The sequence below is a fragment of the Erinaceus europaeus genome, chromosome 9 (assembly GCF_950295315.1).
Source record: "Erinaceus europaeus chromosome 9, mEriEur2.1, whole genome shotgun sequence".
NCBI classification, from domain to species: Eukaryota; Metazoa; Chordata; class Mammalia; order Eulipotyphla; family Erinaceidae; genus Erinaceus; species Erinaceus europaeus.
The window spans coordinates 41,936,294-41,962,867 of record NC_080170.1 but is presented as its reverse complement, the minus strand read 5'-3'; the positions used below and the strand labels follow the sequence as shown (position 1 = coordinate 41,962,867).

Below are 26,574 nucleotides of genomic sequence, written 5' to 3'. Positions count from 1 at the left end.
GGGAGTCTATGCTTAAGGCCTTCCTTGGATTCATGAGCCCCACTAATTTGTGGACAGAAACTCTAGGGAAAGAAATATCCTTATTTCTCAGGCTTTCCTCTGTGAGCCTGTGCAGGCCAGCCTCCAACACTGAGCTTCTGCTTCCAGAGGTGGTTCCTTTTGGCAGATTATATTCTTTTGTTTTTTTCTTTTAAAGCACAATCTTGATTTATTGTCATTGATTAAGGGACACCTCTGAGGATCTCAGGAGTGCCACTTCTCTAGGGGACTACAATTGGGGATGTATTTGACTCCACAGCCGTCTGGAATGAGGCGCTTTTCAGCCACCATCTCTTCAAATTCATCTGTGTCAAACTTGGTGAAGCCCCACTTCTTGGAGATGTGGATCTTCTGGCATCCAGGGAATTTGAACTTGGCCCTGAGCAGGGCCTCCATCACATGCTCTTTGTTCTGCAGCTTGGTGCGGATGGACATGATGACCTGGCCAATGTGGACTCTGGCCACAGTGCCCTGGGGCTAACCAAAAGCACCTCACATTTCTGTCTGGAGCCTAAGGTTAGGGACAGCAGGAGGTCAGGCATAAAATGAACACAGAGTAGGAAGGGCTGTCTCCAGGGTCCCTTAGGGCAGCCTATACAAGCAACAGGCTGCGTACACTACCCAGGAAGCTGCTATTTGCAGCCACTTCATACCGGGCACCATGGGGAGGGCAGCACTGTCAGTTTAATTGGCTGCAGAGGTCAGATTATATTCTTTTTTTTTTTAATTTTTTTTTTTAATTTAAGAAAGGATTAATTAACAAAACCATAGGGTAGGAGGGATACAACTCCACACAATTCCCACCACCCAATCTCCATATCCCACCCCCTCCCCTGATAGCTTTCCCATTCTCTATCCCTCTGGGAGCATGGACCCAGGGTCATTGAGGGTTACAGAAGGTAGAAGGTCTGGCTTCTGTAATTGCTTCCCCACTGAACATGGGCATTGACTGGTCGGTCCATACTCCCAGTCGGGCAGATTATATTCTATCCCTGGGTCTGATTCCTCTAAAGATGGAGTTACGACCCTGCCTTCTGTAACTGTGAATCCTACAACAATCCCACCGAATCATACAGAAAGCTCTGTGTCTACTTGAATTTACCTGGGGACACCCCTCTGACATTACCACCACCCCCTTTTACTGCTCAGCTCTGGTTTATGGTGGTGCTGGGGATTAAACCTGAGATTTAGGAGCCTCAGGCATGAGTCTATTTGCATAAGCATTATGTTATTCCCTTGCCCAGGAGTTGGTCTTTCTGTTCATCATTTCTCCATGAATATGACCTTATAAACACTTAAGGGCTATATTGACTGTTCCAGACACTGACTCTCAGATGTGGCCAAGGGGCAGAACAGCTAGTGATCATAGTGTTTTTTGTTGGACTTGAGGAAACACAGCCCCTTTCAACTTAAAAGAACTGGGAGGAAGGTTGTAGCAGGTATAATAGCAGGTGGTTCCATCCTGGTGGAAGGTATAATGTGTGTTGGTTCTTCTGGGGTGCCAAGTGCTGTGCTGGGTACTTGGCCTGCTTTTTAACGCTGAATTTGGCAGGCTCAAGCCTCTGATCCCTACCTGTAGGGCAGCGGGGGTTGGGGAACTTCAAGAGCAATGAAGCAGGATTGGAAGTGTCTCACTGTTTTCTATATCCCCTGCCCTCTCAATTTTTCTATGTCCTGCCAAATAATTAAATGAAAGGTGGGGGACCGGGCAGTAGTCTGGAGGGTTAAGTGCACATGTTGCAAAGCACAAGGACTGGTGTAAGGATTCTGGTTTGAGCCTCCAGCTCCAGGTCTGCAGGTGTCTATCTTTCTCTCCCCGCCTCTGCCTTCCCCTCCTCTCTCCATTTCTCTCTGTCCTATCCAACAACAATGACAGCAATAGCAACAACAATAATAACAACGATAAACAACAATGGCAACAAAAGGGAAAATATAGCTTCCAGGAGCAGTGGATTCGTAGTGCAGGCACCGAGCCCCAGCAATACCTGGGGGCATAAATAAATAAATAAATAAATAAATAAATAAATATAAAAGGGGGTGGGAAATATGGCCTCTGGGAGCAGTGAATTTGTTATGCAGGCACTGAGCTCCAGTGATAACCCTGGTGGCAATAAAAACAAAACAAAACACAAGAGTTAGGCCGTAGCGCAGCAGGTTGGGTGCATGTGGCGCAAAGCACAAGTACCAGCGTGAGGATCCCAGTTCTAGCCCCCGGCTCCCCACCTGCAGGGGAGTCGCTTCACAGGCGGTGAAGCAGGTCTGCAGGTGTCTATCTTTCTCTCCCCCTCTCTGTCTCCCCTCCTCTCTCCATTTCTCTCTGTCCTATCCAACATCGACATCAACAACAACAATAATAACCACAACAAGGCTAAAACAACAAGGGCAACAAAAGGGGAAAAAAATAGCCTCCAGGAGCAGTGGATTCACGGTGCAGGCACTGAGCCCCAGCAATAACCCTGGAGGCAAAACAAGCAAACAAACAAATAAACACAAAAAAACAAAAAGCCAAAAACAAACAAAAACTCAATTCAGCAGCAATGAAAATGTACAAGAGAACATTTTCAGAGTGGAAATGACTCATGCAGTTAGTTGGTTTTGGCTGTTCTCAATATTCGGGGCTTTTCTCTAACCTCACAGAAGCAAGGCCTTAGAAATGAATAAAAATGGACAAAAAGTGTATCTAGGTTGATTGATAGATTTAGGTGTATAGTCAGTCCATATATGTGACCTTGGGAGAAGTATTATAATTTCGGGGGGGTGGGAAGTGGGTGGGAATCGTGTGGAATTATTCTATTATAGTTTTGTAAACCGCTAATAAAATATATTTTTAAAATTGAAAAAAAAATTTATTTATTTCCTTTTTGTTGCCCTTGTTTTTATTGTTGTTGTAGTTATTATTGTTGTTGTTGTTGGATAGGACAGAGAGAAATGGAGAGAGGAGGGGAAGACAGAGAGGAGGAGAGAAAGAAAAACACCTGCAGACCTGCTTCACTGCCTGTGAAGGTACTCCCCTGCAGGTGGGGAGCTGGGGACTTGAACCAGAACCCTCCTTGCACTTTTTGCACCACCCGACTCCCGACTCATGGTTTTTATGAGTCATGGGAAAATTCTGCTATTGTTTGATTTTAACAGGGAAATTTAAAGCACCCCTTCCCCCAACCATCAAATTTAAAAAATGGCTCATCCCAGTGTAGGCATCTGAACTCACTGACTCTCACTGCTCCAAAGTCCAAAGACTAAAGACAATTCCTACTAAAAATTCCATTAGGGGAAAGGTGAAGTAGTGCTTTATCCTGCTGAGAGAGAACTGAAATGTATCATCAGAAGCCAAAAACAGAAGAAGAAGGAGCAGGATTTGGGAGTTTGTGGCTGATGAGAGAGGAGGAGGAGGAGGAGGTTTTTCCCCTCTGAGCCTCCTTTCTACTCCACTACCATCCCTACATAGCCCCCACTGTGGGACCCAGGTAAACGTGTCGCCTAACTGAATTGTTTTCCTGCAGCTGGGAAGGGACTGCTGGAGGCGGCCCACTTCTGCTACCTCATGGCCCACGTGCCCTTTGGTTACTACACTGTGAAGACAGACCATCTGGCCTTGCTGGGCAGCAGCCACAGGTGTGTGTGTGTGTGTGTGTGTGTGTGTGTGTGTGTGTGTGTGTGTGTGTGTGTGTGTGTGTGTGGTGTGTATGGGGAACTGGAATAAGAAAGAGTTTTTCCAGGTCATTGTGTTTAAGCCTTTGCTGGGAATCATATCTCCCTTTCTCATTTCTGGATGCATTTCAGCTGCCACTGACTCTCTCCTCTGGGATTCTTTTCTGCCTCGTTTGGGCAGGCCTGCAGTGGGGGATCACATTGCAGTCCCTTGGAGACCTAGGTTGCATCTCCTGCCAGAAACTGCCCACCCTCACTTTGGGGGTGTACTGTAACCCCTCTGGCCACAGGGTGGCACCTTGGCTCCACAAGCAGAGTCTAATCTCAGGAGGGCAGATTCTCAGAGCCCTTCTGGTAGAACGGGGGAAGGGGAAATCTGTGTTCAACTCTTCCAGCTCTGGGTGACTCAGTTCATGAATGAATGAATGGGGGTCCTGCCTGCCACTTATTCTGTGAGGGTCAATAATGTTGGATTTTCTGCATAGAAGGACCTGAATATGCTCTGCAGACTTGAACAAAGAGATAAAACCCAGGTTGCCTCGTGGTCCCCTATCCTGCTAAAGATTTCCTGAGTGCTTATATCATGCTTGCCATTTCATTTTCCAGGTTTACTTTTATTGTTACATATTTACCCTGTGGAACAGGTTTTTTTAAAAAAACAATTATTTAATTTATTTATTTCTAATTTAAAAAAAATTGCCACTAGTACTTGGTGCCTGCAGGATGGATGAATCCACTGTGTCTGGTGGGAATTATTATTATTATTATTTTTTAATATTTATTTTATTTTATTTTATTTATTTATTTCCTTTTGTTGCCCTTGTTGTTTTATTGTTGTAGTTATTATTGTTGTTGTTGTTGTTGGATAGGACAGAGAGAAATGGAGAGAGGAGGGGAAGACAGAGAGGGGGAGAGAAAGATAGACACCTGCAGACCTGCTTCACCGCCTGTGAAGTGACTCCCTTGCAGGTGGGGAGCTGGGGTTCGAACCAGGATCCTTATGCCGGTCCTTGTGCTTTGCGCCACCTGCGCTTAACCTGCTGCGCTACAGCCCGACTCCCGAATTATTTTTTATTATTTAAAAATATTTTGTTGTATTTATTTAGGAGAGAGACAAAGAGGAATTTAGAGGGGAGGAGAAAATAGGGAGAAAGAAAGAGAGACAGAAACCAGTAGCATTGCTTCACCACTTGCAAAGTTTCCTCATGCATGTGTGGACCAGGGACTTGTACCTGGGTCCCTGCACATTGTAACATGTGTGCTGTACTGAGTGTGACATCTCCTGCTTTCACTCCCTTTTTTCCTTTCCTTGCTTTGTCTTCCCTCGTTTCCCCTGCTTTCCCTTCCTCTCCGTTCCCCTCCCCTCCCCTCTCTTCTTCTTCCTTCATTTCTTTTTGATAAGGATAGAGAGAAATCTGAAAGGGAAGGGGGAGATGGAGAAGTAGAGATAGAGACACCACCAGCCTGCTTTACCACTCAAGAAGCTGCCTCCTGCAGGTGGGGGCTTGAACCTGGGTGTGCACTCTACCAGTCTGCCTGGTCCCAGAGCAGGTTTATTTTTAACCTTCACATTCTAGAGGAGGAAAATTGAGGCACAGAGAGGTGAACTAATTTGTTTGAGAAAGAACAGACATTAAGGGGTTGAGCTGGACTCAGGATGGAACCCTCCTTTTGAAGCCTATACTAAACTGTCTGGGGCTGTGCATGATATTTCTGGAGACACAGCACTGACCTAAAGGATGACCCTGTGACTGTGATTCAAACAATATAGCAAACTGTTGAAGGGGTTTGGATTTGGGGCAGTTGGGGACTCTGAAGTTCCCTAGGTCACTGTCACCTGATGCTTTTTCAATGGTTAAATGGACATCTCACCCAAGGACATCATTATTGTCCTATTCTCTGTTGAACTTCTCTTTGCTGCACCCCCGGGAGTATTCCGCCCTTTTCTCCTGGGCTACATTGTTGAGTCATGGTGGGGGCAGGTGTTCACAGGGACCTGCTCCAGGTTTGAGGTACACTCAGGTAAGTGTTCAGGTGTTTAAGAGCAGCCACTGGTGCCTTAGAACTGGATGGAGAGCAGATTATGTGAACTAATCCTCCAGCAAAAGATGTGGGGCCCACCTGTTTTCTTTGCCTCCTCACACCCAGGCATCTCTGTTGTACCCCCCCCCCCGTAGTGGGTATTTTGTGAAAATTTATTTATTTATTCACATCTTATTCATTTTATTTTAATGAGAGAGGGATACAGAGAGAAGGGCTCAGAGAGAAAGACCAGGACACTGCTCAGCTCTGGTTTATGGTGGGTGGTACTAGGGATTGAACCTGAGAACTCAGAGTCTCAGGCATGAAAGTGTTTTGCAGAACCATTATGTTGTTTTCCCAGCCCTATTGGTTTATTTTTAGCACAGCACTAAGCTCTGCCTTATGGTTGGGCAGGGCATAGTACCTGGAATCTCAGAGCCTCAAGCATGAGTCTATTATGCTGTCTCCCCCACCCAGGAAGCTTAATTCTGTTGCTCCCAGCCTCTAGAAAGGAGGGGGTAAAGTGGGGAAAAAGCAGAAATTTCCCTCTTTCCTATTTTGAAGACACACCAGGACCAGCCCCTGGACAGAAACTTTCCTTAATGGAGTCTGACTAGCTTCTTGAACTTTAGCCCCTTCCACCCCAAGACTTATCCTTTTCATTATCATTCCCTTGGTTTCAGTCAAGAGTTTTGGAAATTTGCAACCATCGAGGCTATCCAGAGGACAGAAATTTTTGAGTATTGTCAGCTGCTGGGCCACTCCAAATCCTTCATTCCTTCATTCCAGGTAACTGAGTGGGGGAGACCTCCCCTTGAGCTGTGTCTGGGTGGGTGGTTGTGGCTGCATTTGCAAATTTGCTTCAGGGCATGTAAAACTAGGAAAGGTCAGGGCTGCTTTTTAGGCCTAACAAAGGTCTGCTTTTATTATATTTTTTTAATTTCCCCTTTTGTTGCCCTTGTTTTTTTCATTGTTGTTATAGTTATTATTGATGTTGTCCTTGTTAGATCAGAAAGAGAGAAATGGAGAGGGGAGGGGAAGACAGAGAGGGGGAGAGAAAGATAGATACCTGCAGACCTGCTTCAACACCTGTGAAATGACTTCCCTGCAGGTGGGGGACCAGGGGCTTGAACTGGGATCCTTCTGCGCTTTGAGCCACATGCGCTTAACCTGCTGCGCTACTGCCTGACTCCCAAAGGTCTGCCTTTTAAGATAGGAAAGCAAAAACACAGCAGAGGCTTCTCACTGAAGACCCATACCTCGCTCCTGGCAAATCAGGCCTTGAAGCCCTCAGGATCATCTTAGACCTGCTGTATGTTCTCTCCCAGAAGAGCTTTCTTTTCTTCCAGGTTCCCCATAGCCTTCCTGCCTTTGGGGCACATGCTGGCCTAGAGGTGAGGGTGTGGGGCCTTCACCCTCATCTTCCCTGTTCTCTGCTTGACTCCCCTATCCACCAGTTCTAGAGGTTTCTTCCTTCTCATTGGTGGGCCTCAGATTTCCTTCATACTCTCAGGGCTTCTGCTTGTGAAGGAGTCCCCATGGCCCTGCTCTCCTCAGCTTCAAGCTGATACCCGGTAGTCCCCTAAATCTATACACACCTTCGGACCCTGTGCTAAAAAGTACACAGCAGTGAGAAAACACACACACAACACACACACACACACACACACACACACACACACACACACACACACACACTCCATGAACCACCACAAAATGGCAATATGCCAGTCACTGTGACTCAATTTGTATTTTCTTTAATTTTTTTCTCCAGAGACTCACTGTCTCCAATAAAGCCCAACCTACTTGTTCTGTGGAGTGCCCCGCACATGCTCTTTCTCTTCTTGTCTCATTTTTGGCTGCCTGTGGGCCAAGAGGAGGGATGTGGTTTGTGCATTACACCTGAGACCACAAGGCAAGTGTCATCACCCCTTTTACAAATGAGGGACATCATGTGCTGTCAAGTCATGTCTCTCATGCATGGTTTATTCTATGTGATGTATATTGGAAAGGTGGGTGAGAATTGAAGTGAGGAACCACAGGGGAACAGGCTGACAGGACTAGTGTTCCACACTCAGCAGGAGGTTGCGTTTGAACTTGGATCTGATGCCCAACTATCCAGCCCCATCTTGCTCCATCGTATATGCTTCTAGACTTCTCTAGACCCCAACCATGACAGTTCGTTGTATAATCCACTGTGTTATCTACCGAACCTGTTTCATCCCTTTTTTTTTTTTTTTTTGGATAGGACAGAGAGAAATTGAGAGAGGAGGGGAGACAAAGAGAGGGTGAGGGAGAGAAAGATAGACACCTGCAGACCTGCTTCACTACCTGTGAAGTGACTCCCCTGCAGGTGGGGAGCCGGAGGCTTGAACCAGGATCCTTATGCCGGTCCTTATGCTTTGCACCACGTGTGCTTAACCCCGTGCTACTGCTCGACTCCCTGTTTCATCCTTTTAAAAAAATTATTTTATTTTTTTTTTGCCTCCAGGGTTATTGCCGGGGCTTGGTGCCTGCACCACAAACAATGCTCCTGGAGACCATCTTTTACCCCCTTTGTTGCCTTTTTTTTTTAATCATTGTTGTGGTTATTATTATTATAGTTGTTGTTGTTGCTGTCATTGGATAGGACAGAGAGAAATGGAGAGAGGAGGGGAAGACCGAGAGGGGGAGAGAAAGACAGACACCTGCAGATCTGCTTCACCGCCTTTGAAGCAACTCCCCTACAGGTTGGGAGCTGGAGGCTCGAACCAGGATCCTTACCAGTCCTTGCGCTTTGCACCATGTGTGCTTAACCCGCTACTGACTCCCTTTAAAAAAAATATTTAGGGGTCAGGAGATGATTCTGCAGTAAAGCATTATTATGTGTGAAACTTTGGGCTTGAGTCCTGTCACCCTGTGGTATCACCCCTGATGACACTGGATGGTGGAGTGGAGTGGCACTTTAGTGTCTCTCTTCTCTGTGTGTCATTTTGTTTATGTCTTTTCTTTGTTCAACTAGAGACTGAAGAATTGGGCTGAGGAGCCTGGGGATGCTTTAGGCTTTGGTTCTACTCCTTGGTGCTACATAAAAATATAAACAAAATATTTATTTATTAAACATTAGAGAGAGAGAAACAGAACAAGAACATCACTCTGGCAGATGCAGTGCTAGGGATTAAACTCCGGACCCTACACATACAACCCTTTGTTTCACCAGTGAGTGACTGACCCAGCTTCAAGAGTCACTTTTGGCTTCTTTTCTGTGTCCCTCTATTACCTGGCTTTATGTCCTGCACATACCAATCTGCAGAGATGTGTGTGCCTGATAAGAAATGGCTTGGTCCCTTTCCCTGGTGGTCAGGGCCTAGAACATTGAGCTGCTGGGATGCCCACACTTTTGTCTTTACTGAAGGACACACAGGCTGTGTTGGGAATGGTTCCCAGGCCCAGAGAAGAGGCCTCAGATGGCACAGTAAACTAGTTGACACCTGGGTGCCAGGGGCAGCCCACAGATTACTCAGAAGTCTTCCTTCATTCTTAGTTTCCCTCTTCCCATCCAGGCACTCTGGACTGCTCACTGCCCTACTCTTCCTCACAGGTGTATAAGTTCCTCTATGCATCCCGCCTGGCAGATGCTGGCCTCATATCCCAGGCCTTGTACTATTGTGAAGCCATCGGCACAGCCCTCCTGAGCCAGGAAGACAGCAGCCACCCGGTGCTGCTGGCGGAACTCATCAAGGTGCGCTTTCAAAGGTGCTCCGCAGGTGTTTTATCTCCTGTTTTCAGAGGCAGCTACTGTAAAGCAGCTTAGACGACACGTTTCGTCTGCCTGGAACGTGCTGTAAAATGGAGCCTGTGGCTGTCTTTGACCATGGTTGTGTGTCCAGATGTGATAAGCAAAGACTGATAATGCACAAAAAAGGGTGCAGTGAGGGTGGAAGGGATGTGGGGGGGGCGGGGCACTGGGGACCTCAGAACCAAGAGGGTGCTACCTGAGAAATCTCTCCTGGCACCTGCTTCTCTGGTAAAGAAAAACCATGTGGAACCCTGAACCCTTCTAGTCATAAAAGCCAGGCTTTGGAAATAGACTTTGGTGTTTAAGACAGGAAATGATCCCTATTAGAAAGCTTTTAAATGCATGGAATAGTTTATCACATGTGGGATACATTTGGAAAAAGAAAACAAAAACAGATCTTCCTGGGGAAAAGCAATCAGGCAAATAGTTGTTCTAATTAATGGGAGAAAAATCCATTAGCTGGCGAGTTCTAAGGCAACCTCCCTACCACAGATTTCTGTTTTACTATAGACAAGGTCTTTCTTTAACGAGAAAACTATGAGGGGGAGTCCCTGAGATCTCCACTGGATGATGGTTGTAGAGCCCTCAGGGTCCTAGATGGAGGTGGAGGAAGTCTGGAGACTTAAAGATGAAGTAGGGCCTTTGGTCCCTTAAGGAACAAAGTCATCCCAGGCCCAACAGTTTGGACTTGATCTGGGATCTTGTTAGGAATTCAGACTCTATAACCCCACCCAGGCTGCAGGAATCAGAATTAGCATTTTAACAAAGTCCCTGGAGTTCCCCTATGCACTGAAGTTTGAGAAGCACTGTTAGGGAGCAGGTAGCTTTGCAGAAGAAATGAAGCCAAGTAACTACTGCGCTCTCTCTCTCTCTCTCTCTCTATATATATATATATATATATGTATATATAATATAATAAATATTATTATATATATTACTACATATTTTATTTATTTGAGTTGCCATATGGAAAATTTGCTCTCAGTGATTCTCTACTACCTGCTTTATAAGTTAGTTTAAGTTTCTCTCTTTTTTCCCCTTCATTGCCTCCTCTCCCCAACCTTGTCTTTCCATTTCTGTTAATTCTTTTTCCCCTTACCTACTGTTTGCTTTTAACCCTTCTGGAAACCTGGGACAGCTGGCAGAGAAATTGAAACTGTCGGATCCACTGCTGTTAGAACGTCATCGTGGGGATAGGGACCCTGAACCAGACTGGCTAATGAAACTTCGGAGGCAGCAGGAGGCACTGCAGGTGGGTTGGGTTTGCTCTTTCTGATTCCCTAGATCCAGAGAAGACAGGCACTGACCTTGGCAAGTCCTTGACTCCCAGAGGGGCACCCTTCCGCTCTCCCCTAGACACAGGTAGACCTGGGAAGGGGTGGTACTTGGCAATCCAGCTGCTGCCCTCTTCCTGAACAGACACCTTTACCCTGTGTCAGCTTGTGAGACGGTAGGACCCTCTTCCAAATCTGCTTTTGCCACCCTTCTTTGCAGTCCGAGAAAATAACATTTTATGACCATCAAAGCTTCCATTTCTCTCTGTTAGTAACAATGGATCACAGAAGACTCCTGTCACTTTCATGTAAAGTAGTGCAATTGCTTAAAAGACTTCCGGGCCTTTGCTTTTTGTTCTGACAATTGCAGAAGCTGCTGGTAGTAATTGTAGCAGTAATTGGAACAGGGCCTCCTCCATTTCTCCTCTCCCACTTTACTCTGGAGAAGGGCTGGTAGATTTTTTTTTTTTTAAAGCACATATGTCATGGTTCTCTTCATATTCTGTATCCTGTGGGACAAAGAGTATTTTCAATCCTTATTCTGTTGGGAGTCAGTGGCATACACAGCACTGTTTAAACCAAAGGTGTTTAACATAACAACTTGATATATACAGATTGTGGAATGATTACCACCATGAGTCTGGTAACACCCACTATCTCCTGTAGATACAGAACACAAAAGCAAGTAAACCCCCCCCCCCGCCACGAGGAGGACTCTTAGGATGTGTTTGCTTAACTTTCATGTGTATCATATAGTAGTCAACCATAATCTTCATGATGTACATTATATCTCAAGGACCATTTACCTTATAACTGAAGCTTGTACCTTATGATCTTTCCCCACCTCTGATCAAGTCTGGTCTAGTTTTTGCAGTTCCTTTTTGCTTAGATTCTACTCATAAGTAAATTCATACACTATTTGTCTTTCTCTGACTTATTTCTCTTAGAATAAACCCTCAAGAAGTGAAAGACAGCTACTGGATGGTTGAACTCATATGTGGAATATAGAGTATTAAAACACATGAACTTGCAAAAAAAATCAAATAATGCCACCCAACCTTTTTCTATGGTGGTTATCCTTAGGGGAAGGAGTGTTGGGGACATAAAATTTGGTAATGGGAATGGTGAAGAACTATTGCCCTAATACTTTATAATTTTGTAAATCACTATTAAATTGCTAAGAAAAAAAAACTACCAAGATCTATCCATGTAGTTATAAACAGTAAGATTTCTTTTCTCTACCTTCCTTTCCTTCTTCCTTCCTTCATTTCCTTTGGTGGAATGGCATTCTACACATAATGTAACACAAAGTCTTCATATACTCATCCTTCAGAACAGCCAAATTAATTAAGAGCCTACTTATTTTTGATAACTCAATAGTTAGAATTAACTATGACATATTTGACTTAGCAAGTTTTTATGTAATTTAAAAGTATTTATTAAAAATGTTTTTGACACATCACAGGACTGAATGCTTTTGATCTGTTAGGCTTGAAGTTATGGCTAACTTAATTTTTTGAACTGTTTATGTATAAAAAGTTGGGCAATTTAGAAATTTGATATATCTTAATTTATATTTAGTATTTAAACAATTAATATTTAATATGAAGTCATTCATTTATTAAGGAAAATATACCACCAGTTGATTTTACAATGGGCACAGTATATATTGTAAATTTTTAATAGAAATTTGACAATTTAACTATGGAGTTTTATTTTCAACATATCACATACTTTATATCACATATACCCATTCCCATTCTCACAAATGTGAGCTGATATCTCATGAAGATTATTTTGTTTTTCTTCCACAAAGGGGATGCACTGATCTTGGAAGTATTACAGTGCCAAGCCAATGTGTGGACCACATAGAGCGAACTTCTAGTCCATCTCCCTGCTCCAAATATTCACCCAATACATTGTCCTTGGATAGAGGATATATCAGATATTAAACTAATCATAACAGATACTATACTTCATCTTACTCAAAAGACTAAGAAGTGACATGAAGGTTTATTTTAAAAGATTAATTCATTAATCAGTTAACAACAACAACAAAATTTTTTTTTTGCCTCCCAGGTGATTGCTGGGGCTCAGTGCCTGCACTACAAATCCACTGCTGCTGTGGCTATTTTTTTTTTTAATTAAAAAATTTTTTTGGATAGGACAGAGAGAAATTGAGAGGGGAGGGGAAGTTAGAGAGGGAGGGACATCTGCAGACCTGCTTCACTGCTTGTAAAGCTACCCCTGCAGGTGGAGAGTTGGGGGCTTGAACCAGGATCCTTGTGTAGGTCCTTGCACTTCTTACTATATGTGCTCAACCCAATGTACTATCACGCGGCCCCAATTAAAAAAATTTTTATTTAAAAATATTTATTTATTTGATAGGATAGAGAGAAACTGAGAGGGGAAAGATAGAGAGGAAAAAAGAGAGAAACACCTGCAGCCCTGATTCACTATTTGTGAAGCTTCTCCCGTGCAGGTGAAGACTAGGGACTTGAACCTGCGTCTTCATGGTAACGGTAATGTGTGTGTTCAACCAGATATGCCACTGCCCATCCCCCTATTAATAACATTTTATGAACACACATGCATGCATTTAAGAGAAGAAAAGTAAACAGAAGAGAGAGAGAGATATATAACAGAACACTGCTGTACTCTGACATATGTGGTGTCAGGGGTCAAAAACAAGACCCCAGGCATTGAAGTTCTATTCTAACTCTATTCTCTACCACTGAGATATCTCCCCAGTCCCCCTTGGAGGTCTTGATTTACATATCCCTAGTGATTAGTGATGCTGAACAATATTTCATGGACCTGTTATGGGGCCTACAGTTTAGTTTCTTCTTCTCCTCCTCCTCCTTCTTCTTCTTTTTTCCTAAATGTCTATTTCTTCTTTTAAAATATTTTTATTATCTTTATTTATTTATTGGATAGACAGTCAGAAATTGAGAGGGAAGGGGAAGATAGAGAGGCAGAGAGACACCAGCAGCCCTGCTTCACTACTCATGAAGCTTTTCCCCTGCAGGTGGGGACCAGCGGCTTGAACCTGGTGACATGTGCACTCAACCAGGTATGCCACCACCTGACCCCTAGTTTAGTTCCTTCCACTTGTCCCCTCCTCTAGGAAATGAAGACTGGCTGGGTCTCTTGGTATTTCCCCTCCCCCCATTCCTGAGATGAGAACCAGGAGAGACCTGAAGTTGTACTCCCCCCCCCCCCATATTCCCAATAACCCTCCCTTTCTCCTCTCAGCCCCCAGCTCCTACTGGCCATTACCTGGCTGATTCCACTGAAGTCTCCTTTTGACTTACTTTTTGAACACTTTTTTTCTTTTTTTTCTTCATGTTGCTTAAAAGGCTTTCATTTTACTTTTAATAGCAGAAGGCAGGCAGAGATGATGGAGTTCCTGGTTCTGCTCACTTGGATATTTTGGGAGCCAGAGGAGTCACATCAGACAACCACACGGAGGAACCCAGTATGTAAAGAGATCACTCTTTTGGTCCAATTATTACAGAAATGCTCCCCAGCCCTTCCTGGAGTGCTGGCCTTGCATGTGACAGTGTGACCCTACGTCTACATCGTGGCACTTCTCAACTCCTCCATACTTGGAGTGTCCACTCCACATTCTACCTTGAATGACTGTGGCGCCATATTATTATGAATTCTCTCCCCTGTGACGACCCCCCCCCAAAAAAAAAAAAAAAAAACAACAACACACACACACCCTTGTGGAAGTTTCTGATGTCAGAGACCACTGAATAGTTGTGGACCCTGCTAGAGACAAGGTATTTCTCAGCTGCTGCTCATGTAGGCTCTGATTGCCTTCCCCTCAGGATGCCTCTGGGTGTGTCTTCAGAAGACATGCTTGTCCTGCTCAATTCTAGATCCTTCTCCCAAATCACCCCCTGTGGCAGAAGGAGGAGGGGGCCTCATCTCCTGGCTTCTGTCTACTTCCCAGACTTTATACTTCCTGCAGGGATGAGCCCCAGGGACAGCAAAAAGAGTGGGTCTTGAGTCCTGTTTCTTTGTTTTATGGTGGAGTCAGGCAATCTGGGAATGTGGGGAGAGGAGTCAGGTTGAGAGGGTGCTATGGGGCTGCATTCTTAGCATAAGCAAAATGGCAGATTCAGAAGGAATAACTCCAATCCACATACTTGCATAATTTCTGTGTCGACTTTTTTTTTTTTTAATTGCCACTAAGGTTATTGCTGGGGCTCAGTGACACACTATTTGACCACTCCCAGTGGCCATTTTACTTTTCTTTCTATTTTTAGATGACAGGGTAGAAAGAAATTGAGAGATGAGGGGGAAGGTAGTGAGGGAGACAGAGACAACACATGCAGACCTGCTTCACTCTCGTGAAGCATGTGTCTCCCCCTACAGGTGGGAAGCAGGGGCTTGAGCCTAGGTCCTTGTGCATGGTAACATGTGCAATCAATCAATCAGGTGTACCACCATCTGGCAACCAAGTCAACTTTTTTTTTAACTGAAGTAAAATAGAATATATAGATTACATCTATATAGATGTACACAGACATATAGAATCTATGTAAAATATATAACATTCTATTATTTTCATGTGTATGGCTTGGGTTTTAATGGGAAATGTCCTGGGTTTCAAAGGCTCAAATCCATTAAGAGATCCAGAAAGGAGAGAGAGTTGATCCACATCTTGAAGGCTGAAAGCTTATCTGAGATGGTCACCTCTCAGTCTGAGCCCTCCTCTGGTTTAAGGCTTGGAGATTCAACAAGATAGTGAGAGAATTTACTATGTAAACTGAGTCATAAGTGGTGAGGTGTTAGGGCTGCTATAGCATTGACTGTCTCATCTGTGTGTGGAAACCACATTGCTCATCCTGGTCCTGTGACCACATCCCAGAGAGCCTGTAGTCATGGGTAGGAATGTTTTGGTGTGATCCGTTTGTGCAAGCACCTCCTTCCAGGACTTAGCTTTTTCTCTCTGTACTATTTTTTAGAAAAGACCTTCTACCAGGATCCATCAGCATGTCAAGATGACTCTGAAGTCCTAGGTGATGGCTCAGCCCCATGGCAGACTCCAAAGCACGCTGGCCTAGTGGAACCCAGCCTGCAACAAGCGTTTCCCCTTCAGCCAGGCTTCTATCCAGTTGATGGAGGTGTGGGGCATATGGGGGTTCCGGTGCCTCTATATTCAGTTCCTCAGACTTATGTGCCTAGGACTGGTGGCAGCTTGGCTGGGACAGGGGCTCCTGGAGGAAGAGCCTATGAGGAGATCCCACAGACACACCTGCCCTCAGGTAAGGCCTTTCAGCTAGAATGGAAGCCTTAGGGTGGCGGGTTTAGGAGAAGTGAGGCAGCAGTGTGAAGGGATCAGTGGGAGACAATGAGTCAGAACTGGGAGAATGGAGGATAGGAGGTGTATAGGTGGCTGAAGACCGACTCTGTGCCAGAGGCCAACTATATTGCAAGACTCACTATGTGGTTGAGGGCTTACTATGTGTCTGAAAAATTATATGCATCTGGTGACCTACTATGTGACTGACATGTTTCTGAGGCCTACTATATGTCTGGGGGTCTACACTGTGTCAGTCTGGTGCAGCTACTCTGCCTCCATTAGGGAAACTCTTCCATTACATTAGTCTTTGTGCCGAGACCAGCATAGCCAGGCCAATGGCAGTCCACCCTCCTGTGAAATTGCAGTATTAGAAGAGAGGTGGCAGGGAGGAGAAGTGAAATAAATGCCTTTTGCACCTCCAGCTGCAGTGCAAGGCCAGGCTCTTTCTCTACAATCATCCTGCATCCAAGAGCTCATTGTGTTAGGAGTAACCTGCAGAGGCTTCTGCTCTGCCCCAAGTCTTTGGGCCCATCAGACTTTGGACATGAGGGGCCAATGGTTAAGGTGTAGGAACCCAGGTAGCAGGAGGTGTGATATTGTTAGATAAGGTCCCAGTCAGGATGGGAGACATTCAAGGTAAGGTCAGCCTTGAGGACTCCTGTGCTCCAACTCCATGTGATTGTGATTTTCAAGATTATTGAGGTATAACTTTGTTGTTTACTGTCCAGGAGGGTGACCAGTGTATTTTGAGTTGCTGGAACTGATTACCTTTCTTGGGGACGGATGGATGGGAAATTCATAAGGGCAGACCTCTATTTCTGTTTGTGCTTGGTGCCACAGGAGAGAACACTGTGTCTCAAGAAACCTTCCAGCATCCTGATGACCCTGAGGCTGTTCCTAGACATCAGGTGAGAAAACAAAGTGCAACAGATTTGGAGAAAGCCCACACTTAGCCTTAGGTTTTTCCAGTGGTCCTTGCTTCTTGTATGGTGTCGTTTGTTCTTGTTTCTTCATGAAATCTGGGGGCTGGGATCAGGAGAGGCTGTGTTCTTCTATTTGCTTAATTCCCTAACTTGTGTCCGTGTGTGTGTGTGTGTGTGTATGTGTGTGTCTGAAATGCTGAAGATATCAGTAATTTTGACCTTACGGATCTGCTTCCTGTGGCACTTTTTCCAAAAACACATTGTGCCCTGCCCTTCCCATCACAGAAGACTTTCTCTTCCTCTCTCCCTGCCTTTCTTTTCTCTTTTCCCATTCCTTCCTTCCTCTCTCTCTCTCCTACCTAGTACTGAGAGGGGAGAAGACAGAGAGGGAGAGAAACACCTGCACACCTGCTTCACCACTTGTGAAGCCACCCCCCCCAACCCCCGCCCCAGCCAGGGGTTGGAACCCGGTTCCTTGAGCAGGTCCTTGAACCTTGTACTATATGCGCTTAAGTGCTACACCACCACCTGGCCCCCTTCCCTTTTCTCTTTCTTCGAACTTTCTTGTATTTCCTCTTTCTCTTCCTTTCATTAAAAGATGAGTTGCTTGGGGGGCCAGGTGGTAGCACACTAGGTTAAGTGCACATAGTGTGATCTCAAGGACCCAGGCAAGGATCCCATTTGAGCCCCTGGCTCCCCTTTCCCCCTCTCTGTCTTCTCCTCCTCTCTCAATTTCTCTCTGTCCTATCTAACAACACAATAACAGTAATAACAGTAACAGCAACACCACCACCAATGAAAAAAAGATGGCTGCCAGGAACACTGGATTCATAGTGTAGGCACCAAGCTCCAGTGATAACCCTGGAGGAAGGAAAAATGAGTTGCTTAGTCTAAGCCATATATACTTCATTTGTTGTAGACTAACATTCATTTTTTTCTTCAGCTTCTAAGAACAGATTGAAATATAACTCACATACTAAAAAATTCTTCCATGAGAAATGTAGCTCAGTGGCTTATGCTACTTTCACACAATTGTGTGACCATATCAATTGACCATATAATTTGAAAAATATAATTTTTTATGGAGATAACATATGTTTATGATGTATGTTTCAGTGAGGTGGGGTGCAGCATTATAATCTGAACATCTGCTTGTACTTCCTCATGGTCACCATCCAAAGTTCTTTTAATCAATCTTTTAAAAATTTATTTATTTTATTGATTTAATAATGATTGACAAGATTGTAGGATAAGAGGGGTACAATGCCCACCACCAGAGTTCCATGAAAATTTATTTTTTTGGGAGTCCGGCAGTAGCACAGTGGGTTAAGCGCACATGGTGCTAAGGGCAGGGACCCTCGGAAGGATCCTGGTTCGACCCTCCGGCTCCCCACCTACAGGAGAGTCACTTCACAGGCAGTGAAGCAGATTTGCAGGTGTCTTTCTCTCCCCCTCTCTGTCTTCCCCTCCTCTCTCCATTTCTCTCTGTCCTAACAACGATGGCATCAACAACAACTAAAACAATAATAAAACAACAATAAAACAACAACTAAAACAACAATAAAAAACAAGGGCAACAAAAGGGAAAATAAATTAAAAAAAAATTTTTTTTTAATGACAGAGAAAGAAAGCGACCGGAGCTCTGCTCTGCTCTGCTCTGGCTTATGGTGGTGAGGCAGACTGAGACTTTGGAGCCTCGGGCATGAATGTCTTTTTGCATAACCATTATGCTGGTTTCTCAGCATCAAACACTTAAATTCCATCCTCATAGGATTGAGCCCTTAGACCCACTTCACCCGCCTCTCCCAGCTCCTCTTCTTCTGCACTTGCTCTCGGTTGCCCTTGAACAGGTGTGCTAGGAAGTGAGCTGTAAGATGAGTAAGTTGGAGGTTGTTATATTTTGTGCTTCTGGGTTTGTACTCAGACCTGGCCGGGGTTCCGGGAACCCTGCTCCCGGGGCGGTAGCACAACAACCCAAACGCCGGCTGCCCGGGGCTGATCTGGCCTGGGTTTGCCTCTGGCCTGGTCCTGAGACCTGCGCCCCTTCATGGCTAAACCTTTGCTCCCTCGCTAGTGAGGGCACCTGTGAGCACACCCCACCGGTCTCCTGAGCCGGTCAACTGACGGAGCACGTGCGACCGGCCAGGTGCTACAAAAATGTTGGCTTTATGCTTTTTTATTTATTTTATTTTATTTTATTATTATTTTTTAACGCAGGACCCGCCAATTGCCAGAACAAGAACTTCTTCCCAGAGTTCGGCCAAAGATGAAGAAGAACAGGAGACAGAGTCGGAGTCGGAGTTGTCGGCTGACGAGTCGAATACAAATTCTTCCTCAAATCCCGTCCAGCAAGGCGCTGCTGACACGAAGGTGGGGCCTGGCTTTCCCCTCCGCAGACTCTGCGTACAGCCCGCAGCGGGCCTTGATGTCTGCCGCTCTCCCAACTCTCGCGGGAGTCGGGGTCACGTGGCCACAGCCTTAACTTCCGCTTCCGCTCCGCTTCCAGGGCTCAGGGTTTGGCTGGTTCAGCTGGTTCCGTTCGAAGCCCAAAGAAGTCTCGTCGGACAGCTCAGGTTCTGAGGTAACTTTGGAGCTCAGGGTTTATTCAGAGGAAATACGTACGCGGTGTGTGTGGGGTTCTATCTTTGAGGGACGAAGCAGAAGCTTTGTTGTGGGAGCATGAGGGCCATCAGTTAAGTCCTGCTAGTGAGAGACGAGAAGCCCTGAGAGTTCGCCTGAGGGGTCGGGGGAGCTAGCTCAGCGGTAGAGCACAGGGCTTGCAGGTGTGCTGCCCCAGGGTTCGATCCCCGGCCGCACATGTGCCAGAGTTGAGCAGTGTTCTGCTTTCTCACTCTCTCTGCTTGTGTATGACTCAAAAACAAACAAACAAACAAACAAAACTAAGTATATTTTGTTTGATTTCTTTATCACAGTTAAGCTGAGGAATTTTTTTTTTTTTTTGCCTTCAGGGTTATCATTGGGGCTCAGTGCCTGCACTATGAATCCACTGCTCCTGGAGGCTATTTTCTTTCCCTTTTTTTTGCCCTTGTTTATTGTTGTTGTTGTCATTGCAGTCGTTGTTGGATAGGACAGAGAGAAATGGAGAGAGGAGGGGAAGACAGAGGGGGAGAGAAAGACAGACACCTGCAGACCTGCTTCACCGCCTGTGAAGCGACTCCCTTGCAGGTAGGGAGCCGGGGGCTCGAACTAGGATCCTTCTGATAGTCCTTGGGCTTTGCGCCATGTGCACTTAAACCACTGCGCTACCGCCCGGCCCCCAGACTGAGGAATTGTTTTTTCCCCTTTTTGTTGCTCTTGTTGTTTATCGTTGTTGTTGTTGTTATTGCTGTCATTGTTTTTGGCTAGGACAGAGAGAAATGGAGAGAGGAGGGGAAGACAGAGAGGGGGAGAGAAAGATAGACACCTGCAGACCTGCTTCACTGCTTGTGAAGCGACCACCCTGCAAGTCAGGCTGAGGAATTTTAAGATTCATTTATTTTGGGTCCCCGTGGTGGTGCATCTGGTTGAGTGCCCATGTTACAGTGCACAAGAACTCAGGTTCTAGCCCTCAGTCCCCACCTGCAGGGGGAAGGCTTTGCAAGTGGTGAAGCAGGGCTGCAGGTGTCTCTCTGTCTCTCTCCCTATCATCCCCTTCCCTCTCGATTTCTGGCTGTCTCTGTCTAATAAATAAATAAATAAATACATAAATAAATAAAGGGTATGGGCGATGGCACACCTGGTTGAATACACATGTCACCAATAAATAAATAAATATAGTGAAAAAAAGATGCTTTTATTTCATGAGAGAGATTAGAGCACACACAGCTCAGCTGTGTCATATGCCCTGGGGGAGCCAGAACCCCTCCCCCCCCACCATGGAAGCCGGAGCTCCACCATAGAGCAGCTTCTTCAGCTGTGGGCTGAGGAATTAAGCTGTGTGTGTGTGTGTGTGTGTGTGTGTGTGTGTGTAGTATAAGTAGATGTATTATATGTATAAATGTATACACATGTATTATTATAGATTTTTTTTCCCTGCCAGGGCTGCCTGGGGATTCACACCTGTGTGATTCCACTGCTCCTAGTGGACTTCCCCACTCCCCCATAGAAACAAAGATGGAGAGAGGAGAGAGAGCCACCACAGCACTGCTTTACCACTTATGAAGCTTTACCTTTGCATAGTGCTCCCATGTGCTGGCCAGGGGTTCAAAGCCAGGTCTCCTCCACACATATTAAAGTGTGTTCTCTGATCTCCCCTACCACCCCCCAACTTGGCTGAGTGAGTAGATTAGTAGCGCCAGGAAATGGGGTTTTGGGGCAGCAGCCAGTATAGACCTATAAGACTACGGAATTTGTTCACCTCTGCAATACCCACACTGCCTTTTTTTTTTTTTTTGCCTCCAGGGTTATTGCTGGGCTCAGCACCTGCACCATGAATTCACTGCTCCTGGAGGCCAATTTCCCCCCTTTTGTTGCCCTTGTTGTTGTAACCCTGATGTGGTTATTATTGTTATTGTTGATGTCGTTCGTTGTTGGATAGGATGGAGAGAGGAGGGGAAGACAGAGGGGGAGAGAAAGACAGGGAGAGAAAGCCTGTGAAGCGACTCCCCTGCAGGTGAAGAGCCTGGGGCTGGAACCGGGATCCTTATGCCGGTCCTGCACTTTGCACCACGTGCACTTAACCCGCTGTGCTACCGCACGACTACCATCCACACTGCCTTTTTCTCCACTCTGCAGGAAATCCCCAGAGCACCATCTCACCCCAAGGCTGGTCTGGACCTCTCACTTACAACCTCCCCAGAGTTCCAGCCCCTGTCAACTGTCAACACCTCTTCTGGGTCCACAGGTACTGCCAGCCCCTTGTCCTTTAGGGCCCAGGGTACCTTCTGGGACTGGAGAGCTCCATTATGCCCACTTTTGGAAATGCCTGCTCATTGCTTTGTAGGTGGGATTGACATTGGAGGACCAGGACCTGTGTCTGGTGGAGTGATGACAGAGGGCACCAGGGCTGGAGGCCCATCTGGGCCTGAGGTGAGCAGCCCACAAGCTGAATCATAGGGTCCCCAAAAACCTGTGTGTGTGAGGGTGATTTTTTTCAGAGAGGAAGCAGAAAACACCTCCAGAAGGTATGATTCATGAATCAAACAGGAAAAGCTTCAGTCGTACTGTGGCCAGCATAACAAGATATCACAGAGAGGCTTAAATGATAAAAGTTACTCTCTCACAGTATGGAAGCTGGAATTCTGAGGTGGAGATGTCTGAAGGATAAGTTTGTCCAAATACCTCTGTCCTTAGTTGTCTTCTTCCTGAGTTTCCACATGATCTTCCCCTTGTATATCTACCCAAAATTTTCTTAAAAGGACAACAGTCACATGGATCAGTATTCACCCTGATGAGCTCATATTGCCTTAGCTACATCTTTAAAGACGTTCTCTCCAAATGCATACTGAGGTCCCAGGGGTTAGGATTTTGACATACTTAGTTGGGGGGGGGGGTTATGGTTGAATCCACAACAGATTTCTTAGGTGGAGTCCTATTCTCTGTCTCAGAAACAGAATGCACAGTGTCCTTGGCCAGGACTATTAAGCCTTTTATTTACTTAAATATTTTTTATTAGTGATTTAATAATGATTGACAAGATAGTGGTATAAGAGGGGTACTGTTCCATATAGTCCCCACCACCGTATTTCCTCCCCTCCATTGAAAGTTTCCCTATTCTTTATCCCTCTGGGAGTATGGACCAAAGATCTTTATGGGGTACAGAAGGTAGAAGGTCTGGATTCTGTAATTGCTTCTCTGCCTTTTATTTATTTTTAAAAGATGAATATGTTTTATGAGAACACACAGAAAGACCAGATAACTACTTCGTTCTGGTGCATGTGCTGTGGAATGAGCCTGTGATTGACGGCATATGCAAGTGCTGTGTTGTAACACTGAGCCACCTCCCAATCCCTATTGACATCTTGAAGAGTTGTTTTCACTGGTTTTTGCTGACGACAGGAAAATATTTCTTGTATTGTGACTGTAGCATTCTTTTAGCTCTCAGAGAACATGGTAATACGTTCTAGGTGGTTGCCAATATAATTTATTATTTTAAATTTAATTTACATTTTATTTTAAATATTTTTGTTTATTTACTATTGGATAGAGACAGACGTTGAGAGGGGAGGGGGAGAAATAGATGAGAGAAAAAGAGAGATACCTGCTGCACTGCTTCATCACTTCTGAAGTTTTCCCCCTGCACGTAGGGACCAGGGGCTTGAACTTGGTTCCTTGTACACTGTAATGTGTGTGCTTAACCAAGTACACCACTGCCTGGTCCCCTAGTATACTTTGTGACCTTTTCATACATACTACAGCTAGGGCAGTCCCTGAGCTTCCTCACTGTGTTCTCCCCTGACCCTATCCCTTTTGAGCCATATTTGTGTGCTTGCAATTTCCTGAGTCCTTTCAAGTTCTGTTCTTCCTACCTGCTTCTCTTGACCAATGTTGCTGCTCAGGGAAGCCCTTGATGCTCTGGAATATCAGAAATTGGTACTGATCAGATTCTCTGCTATTTTCTATTGCAGGCTATTTCCTCTGAGCTCTACTTCAACCCTGGTGCACTGCTTCCTCCGCCTACCTTCACTGGGGGCATTCCTCTCTATAACCCATCTCAGATCTCCCAGGTAAGGAAGCCTCTGGAGTGAGGGGCTCAGGAGTGAAGACTGAGGCTAAGGAGACCCTAGTTTATAATCTCAGTTTACCACCTACTCTGTGAATTCTGGTTCAGTGATATAACTTGAGTCTTAATTTCTGCCTTTGTGAAGTAGGTTCAATAGCAGCAACTTCTCATAGCAAATGTGAGAAGTAGTTGAGAACAGATGAAGGGCATAGTACGTGGAAAATGCTTCATCAATATCTCTATCATTAATATTGATAATTAATATATAACTCTTGAATTTTAGAAACAATTGGTGTTAGTATTGGCAGTGTGGCTCTACCATCACTTCCTCCTGGCATGGAGGAATCACTGCAAACAGAGAAAAGCCAAACTCTTTGCTCCTCAAGGGCCTGGGGCAGATGAATTCCTCAAATGTATCATCAGATACCATTACATCAATGGTATCTGATGTATCATAGTGTATAGATGCAATCTAATGTACCATGCATCATCTCCTGTGTCACCTTCTTTCTTTAGGAAATCATTTTTTTTCACCATGTTTAAGAGAGATGATGGTGCCAGGTAGAAAAGAATAATTGGAATCCCACTCTAGAAAGTGAAATGTGGCTTAATGTTCCAGACTCTCAGGATGTTCAGCTCAGTCCAGTTGTTAGCCTTAGCTGGAAGTAGTTCAGATTTGAGGTAGTAATCTATAGCAATATTTGTTCTTTTCTTCCCCCTAGCTTTCCATGGCTCCTACCCAGAATAGGCTAAACCGCCTAGCTCAGCGTCGCTATCCAACCCAACTGTGATGAGAATGATTGCTGTACCAGGCTGATCTCCCTAGAGTACATCTTCTATGTAGTTGTCCTGACTCCATCTTCCTGTTCTTCTGCTATATGTGAGGGGTTGTGTTAGCTGATTGCCTTCACTGGGCATGTTTAGAACAAGGGGATATTTTCCCCCCATCACAGCTCACTATATAATCTGTGAAAATTAGCACCAGAACCATGGAAGCTTGATGAACTGGAAAAGCTGGCCACAAGAAACTGGAGGTGAGCAGAAAGTGGTGGCAGCAGCATTTAGTTGGAGGCTTTAGCTCTCAGGAAATAGATTCTGGTGGAGGAGGTGGCACAATAGATAAAACCTTGGACTCTCAAGCATGAGGAAATAGATTCTAGGAACATTCAGCTGGAGACTTTAGACTTCAAGAAATAAGTTCTAGGTACACCATTGCCAGAACCCGCTAGTTCAGCTGCAGACTGCAGCAGATGGGGGCCACTCTGAGTATGCTATTGACTAAACTTGACTCTTGAGTTTTAGTTCTCTACAAGTTCTCTCTCCATGGCTTCTCCACGAAGACAAGCTTTTATCTTGCAACTTAATTCTTGTCTCTTGTCACAGTTCCCTCCTGGTCCTCATTTTGTGTACTTTTTCTTTCTTCTTCTTCTTCTTCTTCTTTTTTAAAATGTGGTTTAAATTAGTTTTCTTTCTCTTACTTTCTTCACTGGGCCTAATCCATCCTCCCCCCTCCTTGCCCACACACACACATTCTGGCATTTGGGTTTCAAGTTAGATTGCTGTAGTCATCATATTGTCATGGTAATGATGGAGCCTAATGAAGCGAATAGATGATACATCAGTTTCATAAATGATGGGAACTACTTCCTTAGAAGTTTACCCTTCTTCGATTGAGAGGAGCAACAAGTGCCTGATGTCATTCATTCTTCCTCTTCTAGCTCAGGCCATTGTAGATTTATTTTCTGAGAGTGGTGGAAGCCAGAGGGAGAAGGGGGCATTTTGGAAACTTCTGTTTCTCCTTTTAAACCCCAAATAGGAATGACTTGCTGTTTGTCACATTTGTTGAAAATTGTTCCTCACAAAGGTTGCTTTATTATTTGTGTAATTGTACATACATGTTTTGTACTCTAATGTACTACTGCTCTGATGTTGATCACAATTAAACCTGATAATTTTATAACAAATGCTTGACTTGAACTGATTTTTGCAGAGGGAGAAAGCATATCTAAAGTCTTTATAATAGTGGTTTTCTTCTGTGATGAGGTACTGAATAGGTGGGGAAAAACCCTTTGTTTATGAAGCATCTAGGGACAAATGCTCTTCCAAATCCACTAATGTTAATTTTTTTTTCAATTTCAAAAATAAAAACAAAGTACCTTTGATGCAAATTAGTCACTTTGTGAATGAAATAGGGTACATTCTGTTCTTTAAAAAGTTTATGCCTCTCAGATGAGATTAGGAAATGTATTTGTAAGTATTTTGCATCTAGGAGAAAACTTCAGTGAATCTTGTTCTTTTCTTCCTTAAAAGACTGCTGCACCTTAGTTTGGTAGTGTGAGTTTCACAGGTACCATGCTGCTCAGATTTGAACCATGGCTCATCCATAGTTAACCTTGTAGCTGTGGGCATAGTGAACTAATTGCCCTGTGTATCAGTTCTTTTATCTGACAAAAATGAGGAAGATTATAGCGATAGTATCCATTTCATAAAGATATTGCAATAATTAAATGTGTCAAGTTCTTAGAAAAGTGCCTGGCAGGGGCCAAGTGGTGGTGCACCTGACTGAGTCCATAGGCTACTATGCACAAAGCTCAGATTCAAGTCCCTGTTCCTCACCTGCAGGGGGGAAGCTTCACAAGTGGTGAAGCAGGGCTGCAGATGTTTCTCTTTCCCTCTCCATCTCCCCTTCATCTCTCAGTTTCTTTCTATCCTATAAAAAAAAAGTAAAGAAAAAGGAAAAAAAATGGTTGCCAGGAGCAGTGGATTCACAGCACAGGCACTGAACTCAGTTATAACTTTGGTGGAAAAAAAATACCTTGCAAATGCTCAGCACTGTATACATTTAAAGATTTTTATTCTATGATCTAATATGTTAAATATTGCCTGTCTTGATACCTGGAAGATATAATAGT

The 26,574-nt window shown here is 44.7% G+C and overlaps 1 protein-coding gene and 2 non-coding genes across 6 annotated transcripts in view; 1 reads left to right on the top strand and 2 right to left on the bottom strand.

Moving 5' to 3' along the window:
• Positions 1–25,626, top strand: part of SEC16B (SEC16 homolog B, endoplasmic reticulum export factor) — a 48,257-nt gene extending 22,631 nt beyond the window's left edge. For 3 of the 4 annotated variants that reach the window (XM_060197732.1, XM_016193715.2, XM_060197731.1), the window contains 13 exons: positions 3,540–3,651; positions 6,393–6,498; positions 9,290–9,430; positions 10,626–10,739; positions 14,143–14,239; positions 15,741–16,040; positions 16,919–16,986; positions 19,219–19,371; positions 19,508–19,582; positions 21,736–21,844; positions 21,944–22,029; positions 23,568–23,666; positions 24,385–25,626. In XM_060197732.1, coding sequence (XP_060053715.1) covers positions 3,540–3,651; positions 6,393–6,498; positions 9,290–9,430; positions 10,626–10,739; positions 14,143–14,239; positions 15,741–16,040; positions 16,919–16,986; positions 19,219–19,371; positions 19,508–19,582; positions 21,736–21,844; positions 21,944–22,029; positions 23,568–23,666; positions 24,385–24,453 — 1,529 coding nt within the window. In that variant the 3' untranslated portion in view covers positions 24,454–25,626. The remainder of the gene's footprint in view (positions 1–3,539; positions 3,652–6,392; positions 6,499–9,289; positions 9,431–10,625; positions 10,740–14,142; positions 14,240–15,740; positions 16,041–16,918; positions 16,987–19,218; positions 19,372–19,507; positions 19,583–21,735; positions 21,845–21,943; positions 22,030–23,567; positions 23,667–24,384) is intronic. The other variant, XM_016193716.2, reaches the window with a different exon arrangement.
• LOC132540602 (small nucleolar RNA SNORA70) lies at positions 604–737 on the bottom strand. The gene has a single exon (XR_009551795.1). It is a non-coding gene; the product is annotated as a small nucleolar RNA SNORA70 (small nucleolar RNA).
• Positions 12,576–12,766, bottom strand: LOC132540523 (U2 spliceosomal RNA). The gene has a single exon (XR_009551731.1). It is a non-coding gene; the product is annotated as a U2 spliceosomal RNA (small nuclear RNA).
• Positions 25,627–26,574: the final 948 nt, after the last annotated feature.